We start from the raw sequence: 10,983 nt of genomic DNA on the forward strand, positions 1-10,983 counted from the left end.
GGTTAATTACCACGTTTCTGCGCTGAACTAGGCTGAATATTTGCTTAATAAAAACTAAAACTTTGATTTCTCTCTAGAGAAACTGCACGTTGGGTTCAGAAAAATCTGAACAAACGTGGGTCAATTAGTTGTTTAATAACCGGAAAAATTAAAACGAAATGTCGGTTAATCGCTCAGCATTAAAAGCCCTCCCTCAAACTTGTATCTCAAAATGCTTGCTTTTTCCTCATAGAAGATGATGTCATATTTTTGGCCGAGACGTCTCATTGCCTGAGCTGTCCAATCAGCTGTTTACTTGTCATTCATATTTTTATTGACCGGTATATGGGATGTAGCTCAGTTGATAGAGCATGGCGTTTGCAACGCCAGGGTTGTGGGTTTGATTCCCACGGGGGGCCAGTATAAAAAATAATAATAATGTATTCACTAACTGTAAGTCGCTCTGGATAAGAGCGTCTGCTAAATGACGTAAATGTAAATGTAAATATATGCCCACACCATTCAGTTGTTGGGGTACGCCCACACCATTCAAACACAGAAAAGCAGCTTTTTAACATGCTTCATTTATTTTTTTATGGAAGAAAAAATATTTCACTAATATTGTAATTAATTATATAGAAATCTGGAAACATTGAACAGCTACTTTAAAGACAGACAGAACTGTGTTGGCTGATGTCAGACAGACAGACAAACACACTCTGAAACAGAGGCCAGACAAGTCACAGTGCACTACAGTACAGTACACCGATTGGTCCGAGACTCCCAAGGCCTCTCCACACCACTCTGATGCCTAGCACTGCCTACAACCATAGCCACATCTGTGTCACTCCAAGGGAGGCTTTGTCTATGCACCTCAAGGCCAGCCAGCTAAGCAGGGGAAGGATAGGGCTGTGTGTGTGTGCTGCTGAGATTTTAAACGCCGCGATCATTGCTGCACCGCTATGGACATTTCTCACACAAAGACACATGCTGGCGGCTTCACATTGTCCAGAGTCTTTGTTAGATGCACTATGCCAGCCAAATGCCATAAAGATTGCCACAATGGGGCCAAACATGACACTTTCAGGGTTACCATGGATACTGGCAAGCATTCTGGTGACCCCCCCCCTTCCCACTGCTGTTGATGTTTTACAAATGACCCCCGTCCCGGTGCCCCCTCCTACACACACACAAACAAACAAACTTACCCCTACTCTCTCTACAACAACATACAACTACCACTTACCCTCCCAGTCTCCACCTCAGAGCACGCAACACACCATGACCCTGTCCACTCTTCCTTCACCCCCACTCCTCCCTCTCTGTGGACTCTGGCTGTAAGAGTATCCAGAGGGCCTGTCCAGCGTCCTGTTTCCTGGGGCTGCCTGCTTCCTGGCAGGGCCGTAACCCAAAGCCTGTGGGGCCTGGACTGTAACCGTACCTGGGGGATCCAGTTCTCCAGGAGGGCCCAAGCTGCGGACACCCACAGCATGGAGAAACAAGTGCTCCCTCCCTGGGTGGGTTGGCAGCCACGCCCTGGAGGAGTAGTCTTTCTAGAACCCGAGCCATCAGAGAGAAGCCGGGGGTAACCAGACACTGCGCAAGGGGAAAACTGACCTGGATAAAGATCCGGGCCACAGTCTGACTATATCCTGTGTTCTAGCTAATATACACTGCATTCGAAAAGCAGTTGTAAATGAGAACTTGTTCTCAACTGGCTTACCTGGTTAAATAAATGTTAAATAAAAATTTAAAAAGACAAGGGGTCTGAATACTTTCCGAATGCACTGTATATAGCATGCTGTGTGCCTGCATAGTTTCCCATGAACAGCTCTCTAACGTGAATGCATGTCGTCTTACACCATTGTCTTGGGGTCAAATGTCAAAGGAAAAATAGATTCTTAATCTCTAAAAGCGGTCCCTTTGAGATACAGTGCCTTCGGAATGTATTCAGAACCCTTGACCTTTTCCGCATTATGTTGTGTTACAGCCTTATTCAAAAATTGATTAAATATTTTTTTTTCTTAGCAATCTACACACAATACCCCATAATGACAAAGCGAAAACAGGCTTTATTAAAAATAAAAAACAGAAATACCTTATTTACATAAGTATTCAGACCCTTTGCTATGCGACTCGAAATTGAGCTCAGGTGCATCCTGTTTCCATTGATCATTCTTGAGATGTTTTTACAACTTGATTGGAGTCCACCTGTGGTAAATTCAATTGATTGGACATGATTTGGAAAGGCACACACCTGTCTATATAAGGTCCCACAGTTGACAGTGCATGTCAGAGCAAAAGCCAAGCCATGAGGTCGAAGGAATTGTCAGTAGAGCTCCGAGACAGGATTGTGTCGAGGCACAGATCTGGGGAAGGGTACCAAAAAATGTCTGCAGCATTGAAGGTCCCCAAGAACACAGTGGCTTCCATCATTCTTAAATGGAAGAAGTTTGGAACCACCAAGACGCTTCCTAGAGCTGGCCGCCTGGCCAAACTGAGCAATAGGGGGAGAAGGGCCTTGGTCAGGGAGGTGATCAAGAACCCGATGGTCACACTGACAGAGCTCTAGAGTTCCTCTGTGGAGATGGGAGAACCTTCTAGAAGGACAACCATCTCTGCAGCACTCCACCAATCAGGCCTTTATGGTAGAGTGGCCAGATGGAAGCCACTCCTCAGTAAAAGGAACATGACAGCCCGCTTGGAGTTTGCCAAAAGGCACCTAAAGACGTATATCTCTGTAGAGACCTGAAAATAGCTGTGCAGCAACGCTCCCCATCCAACCTGACAGAGCTTGAGAGGATCTGCAGAGAGGAATGGGAGAAACTCCCCAAATACAGCTGTGCCAAGCTTGTAGCGTCATACCCAAGAAGAGTCGAGGCTGTAATCGCTTCCAAAGGTGCTTCAACAAAGTACTGAGTAAAGGGTCTGAATACTTATGTAAATGTAATATTTCAATTTTTTCTTTTGTATAAATTTGCACAAATTTATTAAAGCCTGTTTTTGCTTTGTCATTATGGGGTATTGTGTGTAGATTGATGAGGGAAAAAACGATTTAATTAATTTTAGAATAAGGCTGTAACGTAACAATGTGGAAAAAGTCAAGGGGTGTGAGTACTTTCCGAATGCACTGTACGTATTGTCCTCTAGTCTACCACCTCTCTGAGACTCAGCCTCCGTCCATCGCCTCTTCTCCAGCCATCCGATGAGGCTGTGACATGACAGTGTGTTGATAACAGGCATGAATGTGGGCAGTATGTCTGGTTAGAGCTGTGATGTGATATTTTGATATTCTCACGCAGCCTCTTGTCCAGCAAGTATGTGTAGACAGGAAATTACCCAGAAAGTGCAGAGGTGAGCCGACTTCCTGCTGCAGCTGCTCAGAAGAGGAACCCTGTCTGCCTGCTCGCTTTACACCATATGTTTCTGGCTGTATGCAACGCCAGCACTGTATGTATTGTCGGTTAGTGTGGTAGTTGGCTCTGTGAGCCCTTAGGGGAGGCTTATACTATGGTGAAACACAGATCACTGTGCATGTGAATACAACCCATCCTTACTGAACCAATGTAATGTAATTGTTCTCTCTCTCTCTCTCTCTCTCTCTCTCTCTCTCTCTCTCTCTCTCTCTCTCTCTCTCTCTCTCTCTCTCTCTCTCTCTCTCTCTCTCTCTCTCTCTCTCTCTCTCTCTCTCTCTCTCTCTCTCTCTCTCTCTCTCACACTCACACTCACACTCACACTCACACTCACACTCTCTCACACTCTCTCACACTCTCTCACACTCTCTCACCTCCTTGATGTAGCTCTCCATGAAGGATCCCCGGAACATAGCGGCCATCCAGTCACAGCTGGAGATGAGCAGAGGCTTGTGGGCTGGCAGGTAGCCATCGTCCAGGCGGAACACCACATCTAAAACCGGGGAGGGAAAAGAGCACTCATCTCGGAGTGAACCACAGAGTCGATGCTACAGAGGGGAAGACAGACGGACGGGGACACACAGAGATATACGCAGACAGACGCACACAGAAACAGAAACAGGTAGACAGACAGAGAGATAAATCGAAAGGTAGACAGCTCTATTTGACACAGGGTGCAAGGGAGGGAGAGGACAGGTCATAGTGCAAAGCAGAGTTGAGATACTAAGATTGAAACCTACATAGACTTTTGAAGCTGTCCAGATAGCTTGCACCCTATCTAACTACACTGTCTGTAAGAGCTCTGACTGTCGCTTAATTCTGTTTGGATGCTCAAGGAAGCAGTGTTGGGGAGTAGCTTGGTGGTAGTTGAACTAAATTCAGATTTTGGTAGTGTTTTCAGTAGTTAATTACTTCTTTGCCATGTAGTGGTGTAGCTAACTACTGGAACTACACAATACTCTTTTTGCAAAAATAAAATATGGGTTAAGTAGGCAAGAATATACTTTGTTTTCCTCCATCAGACCGGCCTAATTCTCACTTCAAATATCGTTTTTTTTGTGTTTAATATGAGAAATTACATTCTGTTAACATCTGACTACAGAGTGAATTGTTCTTGCAATTTGTAGTCTATGATTTACATATGATAATTTTTCAGGAAGTAGTTTGGATGTAGTGAACTACTTTTTCAAAGTAAGTTTAGTTAAGTAAACTATATGTTTCTTAACGGTAGCTTTAGTGTAGCTTAACTTCTTCCAGTGTGAAGTAATTGGTAGCTTGGTAAACTATATTTTCAGACTAGCTTCCCCAACACTGCAAAGATGTCATTCTAAAAGAAAAGCAATCTAAGAAGAAACTAAACCAATCACAAGGCTGACCTATAGGCCTCGCTAATCTTTATGGGGCACAGAACCCACTAGAACGAGTAGGCTAAATCATATCTATTCAGGAGGTATATTGAAAAACGAATTCCCACGGAAACAGACACCATGACAACAATAGCAGGACTATGGTAGCCACCTGAATGTAAAAGAGGCTACATGTACTTCAGAGATAGTATAGGACTCTCACCTTGTGGGAAATGCTACAGCCAACATGCACACAGACCGAAGTACCCAGACAGAAGTGATGCACAGAAACACATAGGAATGGGCCCGGCACACATAAGGACAAACGGAGAAAGCAGAAAATCTCAGCAACACCTATTTAGAGCGATGACATCAAATGGACTCATTTTATGGAGGATACACATAAACACACAGATATTGCATATAGGAAATAATAGCTAATGGCCATAGATCCAGACATGTGAATCCATGGCAGAATACTGGAAGAACATGCTAAATGTACTGGGTACACACACACACACACACACACACACACACACACACACACATGCACGCGTGCCCGCGCACACACACACACACACACACACTAGAGAATCTCTGATGACTCAGGTGAGCAGGTGAAGGCTGTGTGTACCGGCGAAGGTGCCCTTGCTAAGGCACTCTTTGATGCGGTTGGCTCGGCGGACGTGGAAGGCCTTGGTGATCTCCTGGTTCATGAAGCTCTCGTGGTTCAGCACGTTGGCCACCATCATCCTCAGGTCAAACACCTCCAGCAGCTCAGCGATGGTGGCCACCTGCATCAGATCCCCTCGGCCCTCGTCCAGACTGCCTGTGTACAGGTACTGCAGCACCGCCTGAAACCACCACAGTTAAAATGTGTTATGGTTATGATGACCAGTAGAGTGCACTCTTCAAAGTGCTCTAAGAAGATTATACAACCCTGGAGCAGTATTGGGAATGGGAACCTCACGGTGTAGCTGGTTTGGTATTAATACGGTGAGTAAGCAGATGCTATTATCCAAAGCGACTTGCAAGACTTGGTGTTGTTGCTGCTATCTGATCTAACCTGGAAGGGTTCTTCCTGTATGAGGCCGTCCATGGAGACCACGGTCATGAGGCGAGGTCGCCCTGTCTCGGGGTCAGCTACGTGCTCCAGGTACACACTCAGGAAGCCCCTCCCCCAGCCCGAAAGGCCACGGCCGGCCCCCAGGGGCCCCACGGAGCACTGGCTCCTGGCGGGGAGGGCGTTATCACTTTTGGAAGTCTTCAGGGAGCCCTGCTGGAGCATGGGTGGCCGTTTGAGTCCCCTGGCTACCCCCTCCCCCTCATTATCGATGTCCAAGCTCTTAGTGCGCCCTGCCTGCTCTTTGGCTCCTCTCCTGCTCTGCTCCTCCTCCTCTCCGCTCTCAGCCCACTCCTCTCCCTCCCAATCCGACTCGATGGCCAGCAGATCCAGGGTGAAGAGGTCGTAGAACTTGGAGCAGGAGGTGGCCAGGTAGACTTTGTGTGCGAAGACGCGCGTGGCGCCTCCCTGGAGTAGGAAGAGGACATCGGCGCACAGTGGCTGGCAGAAGAGGGAGTCGGGGGCTTCTCCGTCGATGGGAGGTGGGTCGGGGATGCCCACCACAGGGCGCGGGGGCCGGGGGGGCAGGAAGGGGGCCTGGAGGAGGGGCCGCTGGACTCTCTTTAGGTGGGACTTCCAGAACTGGAGGTGGCGGCGGGAGATGAGAGCGGAACGGATGGCGTTGTCGAACACATCCTTGACCCCAAACTGGGCCACGATGCTGGTCTCGTAGTAGGGAATGCCCAGCTCCTTGGCCACCTCATGCCCTCTCTCTGGAGGCAGGATGTCTGTGGGCTTGATGGGTCTGAGCACAACGGGGAGGGGAGAGGGTTAGGGCATTAGCAGAGTGGTAGGTCTCTAATTAAAGGATTGTGCTGAGTTTGTATGAGTCAAGTGTTTCAGAAGACAACAAGGACAGAAGCTATGGACAGACAGTAGGTGAGACAGGTATGTTTGCGTTTCAGTCAAATGCTGCACATCCTGCCAATAGCTTTGATGGGACTGCTGCAGTTAATGTCGCCCCGTGTCATGAGCATGGATGATGGTGGTCTTACTTGGCCAGGGGTCTGCGGGCGCGGTTCACGGCCTCCAGGTCGGCGTAGCGCAGGTCCAGCTGGCAGCCCACCAGGATGATAGGGGTACGGGGGCAGAAGTGCTTGATCTCAGGGTACCACATGGTGCGGACGTGACGCAGGGAGTTGGGGTTGGCCAGGGAGAAACACAGCACCACCACGTCAGACCTGTACCACGCACAGAAAAGACAGCGGGAGAGAGAGAGTTGGAAAAAGGAGAGAGGGTAATGTCGGAGAGAGAGAGAGCTGGAGGTCAATTCCTGTCTGAGGTTCATATGAGAAGAGTCTGCTGCTAGGCATAGTGTATATGGATGGCGACACTGAGCAGGCTGGGCTGTGGGGTCATGGAGTTGTGTGTGTCTGGTATACAGGAAGCCTCTGAGGATGTGAAGCCTCACTGTGAAGAGTCCCCCCCACCTCCCCCAAGGCAGCCAAGGCCACAGAGAGGGACTAATAACAGAGCAACACACACTAGCTACAGTACAGCAGTACTTATTTCCTCAGCCAGTCATTGTGTTAGGCCAGGCAGACAACAGGACTTAAGGCTGTTCTCCACAACTACTGTCTCTGAGGCATGTGTGGCTTCCCATGTGTGAATGAATGATGTCATCAGCTACTACGTAACCGGAACAGCACTAAGTGAGCCTCTCCACTGCCCTGCTTGCAGACTGAACAGAACACTGATCTAGTGGCTATGGAAATGGACTTCAGTAAAGATACATATATTAATTGTTATGTTTTATAGGGATTAATCAGGAGCCGAAACATGGAATTTACTAAATACATCAGCGTGATTCTTATCAATAAGGCTAACTGTCACGGTTTCGGCCGAGGCTGCCTCTCTTCCTTGCTCGGGCAGGCTTCGGCGTTCGTCGTCTCCGGAATACTAGCTGCCACCGTTGTATGTTTCTATGTTCGTTTGCTTTTGTCTGATTGTTGTACACCTGTTATCGTTTAGTGTAATTAGTGTCCTATAAGTTCTCGTTGTGTTTGTCTAGTGTTTGTGTGTGATTGTTTTACTGTCGTGCCGGTAGGCTGGATTTCTACTGTTTGCTCGGTTGAGCTATATTCTCCATTGTTTGGAGTGTTTTTGTCGCACCTGTTAGTGCGCCCGTTATTTTTGCCTACGTGCGGAGTCTCGCCTCAGGGCGTTTGTTTGTGATTGTTTTCGTGTGCATCAACTAAAGTCTGTTGGACTAACGTTCTGCGTCCTGCGCCTGATTCCACCACCACACCCACCTACATCTACCTTGACAGAATCACACACCAACACTAGACAAACACAACGAGAACTTATAGGACACTAATTACACTAAACGATAACAGGTGTACAACAATCAGACAAAAGCAAACGAACATAGAAACATACAACGGTGGCAGCTAGTATTCCGGAGACGACGAACGCCGAAGCCTGCCCGAGCAAGGAAGAGAGGCAGCCTCGGCCGAAACCGTGACACTAACTTGTTTTTTCACAACATGGTCAGATCAAAAAATAAATAAATGTTATTAAAGATAGAAATAAAATATGAAACATTAGGGGTATGAGTTCTGCTGAAACGTTCCTGTTCGAAAGAGTCAACTGGGTATGAACACTAAGTAAACACTACTCATATTTCTTTAGTTCAGGGTTGGTCGACTTTGATGGGGGTGGGGGCCACAAAACATCAGAACTCATCATGAGGGTCTGCAGTGACTCACGGGCCATGGGCAGAGGGAAACATGTATAGTTGTACAGGTAATTTCCTGCAATTCTACACATTTTGCTAAAAGTGGAGAGAAATGTTTGCATCTGTACAACTATATATCTGAGTGAGAGTGACTAACAAAATCAATGGGGGGCCTCCCGGTCGGTAATTCGACAATGATTACTACAAGTTTAGATAGCTGGCTAGACTAACTTACCAATCAAAAAAATGTTAGCTGACATGGGCTAATTAAGTGATTGTCAGTGACTGACATAACAAGAAGAAAACTGCTGATGCAGAACCACATTTCTAAGATTGCACCCTGTGTATTCTACTATTCTAACTCAAGTTTTTTATTTTTTATTATTGATCCGCAGGCCTACAAAAGGGGGGCTGCGCTGTGCACAGCCAACATGCTAGACTCTAGCAGCTAGATAGAGTACTTGTGGGCCAAACAGGCAACAGAATAACACAGGTTCCATACACCTTATCTTAACGTCTACTAATAATATGTAACCTAGAAAAGATAACGCACACACACACACACACACACACACACACACACACACTCACGCACAGGAATTTCCATTAGCACCCTGGCAAAGGGTCATTACCATGGCTCAGACTGCTTTTAATCTACAGGTAACTGCCAAAATAAAGGAAACACCAACATACAGTGTCTTAATAGGGCGTTGGGCCACCATGATACGGCAGAACAGCTGCAATACACCTTGGAATAGATTCTACAAGTGTCTGGAACTCTATTAGAGGGATGCGACACCATTCTTCCACGAGAAATTCCATCATTTGGGGTTTTGTTGATGGAGGTGGAAAACGCTGTCTCATGTGCCGCTCCAGAGTCTCCCATAAGAGTTCAATTGGGTTGAGATCTGGTGGCTGAGACGGCCATGGCATATCGTTTATGTTCATGCTCATGAAACCATTCAGTGACCATTCGTGCCCTGTGGCTGGAGTCATTGTCATCCTATGGGGGCATAGCCATGGTAGCCAAAACAATGGCCTGCTCAGCATTTTTATACATGACCCTAAGCATGATGGGATGTTAATTGCTGAATTAACTCAGGAACCACCTGCTTTCAATATACTTTGTATCCCTCATTTACTCAATTGTTTCCATTATTTTGGCAGTTACCTGTATGTTAGTGTGTACGTGCCTTTGCCCTCTTTGTCAAGCCACACTACAAAGGTCAGCAGGGCTGTTAGCTATCCTCATGTAACCAGAGTGTTTGGTGTTTTTACAGGACATAGAACGAGGCTGAGATCAAACTCCTGACTGACTGGCTGACTGCTCAGTGTATACACAACCCAGCAGAGATCCCCTCGACACACACTTTTCACTGTTATTAAAGATCATGCAGGCGCTACGTCACCCCCTTATGCACTGACATAAGGGTTAAATAAACTCACCTATTCAGTCTATGGAACGACATAGTCACTAGTCAATCATATGCCAGCTTCTTTAGAGCCATCTACAAATACATGACACAATACATGATCAAATAAAGTCTATCAGATAGTGTTGTACACAGAGGACATGTGAATGTGCCTATAGGCAGCTGATTGTTAGATAAGGCTGCATGCATGGTGGCATGTCTATCTGATAGTGAGTTTAGGGCCAGAGGTTGAGTACAACAGCACCCAGACAGACGGGCAGACAGACGGGCAGACACAGAACAGCTGATCGGGCAGTGTCTCTAATCAGCTGACTACAGGCTGACTGAGCACACACACACACACACACAGAGTCATTGACCATTTAAAATGCACACGTACACAGCTTCACACACACACACACACACACACACACACACACACACACACACACACACACACACACACACACACACACACACACACACACACACACAGTCTGTCACTCAAAAACAGATCCAAATAGTGACAGGGTGACTTGTTATACAAACCCAGCCCCCACCTAACCTGCTCAGTGACTGTGTGTGACTGTGTGTGACTGTGTGTGACTGTGTGTGTGGATTAAGCCCTGCTAGCTGGCTAGGTGAGGATCAGTGCTATGTCAGAGGCTCATTAAGGTCTGAATGATCTGGGTGAGGGGGATATAAAGATGATTCCATCATGTCTGTCTGCTAGAGGAGAGGTATATTGTATCTAGCTATCAGAACACAAAACACATCAATGATGGTAACCATATCAGCCACTATGACTGTGTGTGTGTGTGTGTGACACAGTGTGTGTGTGTGTGTGTGTGACAGTGTGTGTGTGTGTGTGTGACAGTGTGTGTGTGACAGTGTGTGTGTGTGTGTGTGTGTGTGTGTGGGGGGGGTTATTAGGTCAGTTACCAGAATCTGGCTGTATAACCCTGAGCCCAAAGTAGCCACAGCCTTCCAGTGTGTGTGTGTGTGTGTGTGTGTGTGTGTGTGTGTGTGT

The 10,983-nt window shown here is 46.9% G+C and overlaps 1 protein-coding gene across 3 annotated transcripts in view; it reads right to left on the reverse strand.

Annotated features, from left to right (window-relative positions):
* LOC121584432 (rho-related BTB domain-containing protein 2-like) overlaps positions 1–10,983 on the reverse strand; it is a 69,348-nt gene that overhangs the window by 4,763 nt on the left and 53,602 nt on the right. For all 3 annotated transcript variants that reach the window (XM_045225615.1, XM_045225616.1, XM_045225614.1), the window contains 4 exons: positions 6,857–7,042; positions 5,805–6,606; positions 5,373–5,592; positions 3,767–3,885 (listed from right to left, as the gene is read on the reverse strand). In XM_045225615.1, the coding sequence (XP_045081550.1) occupies positions 3,767–3,885; positions 5,373–5,592; positions 5,805–6,606; positions 6,857–7,042 (1,327 nt within the window). The remainder of the gene's footprint in view (positions 1–3,766; positions 3,886–5,372; positions 5,593–5,804; positions 6,607–6,856; positions 7,043–10,983) is intronic.

Source organism: Coregonus clupeaformis, chromosome 16, assembly GCF_020615455.1.
Source record: "Coregonus clupeaformis isolate EN_2021a chromosome 16, ASM2061545v1, whole genome shotgun sequence".
NCBI lineage: Eukaryota > Metazoa > Chordata > Actinopteri > Salmoniformes > Salmonidae > Coregonus > Coregonus clupeaformis.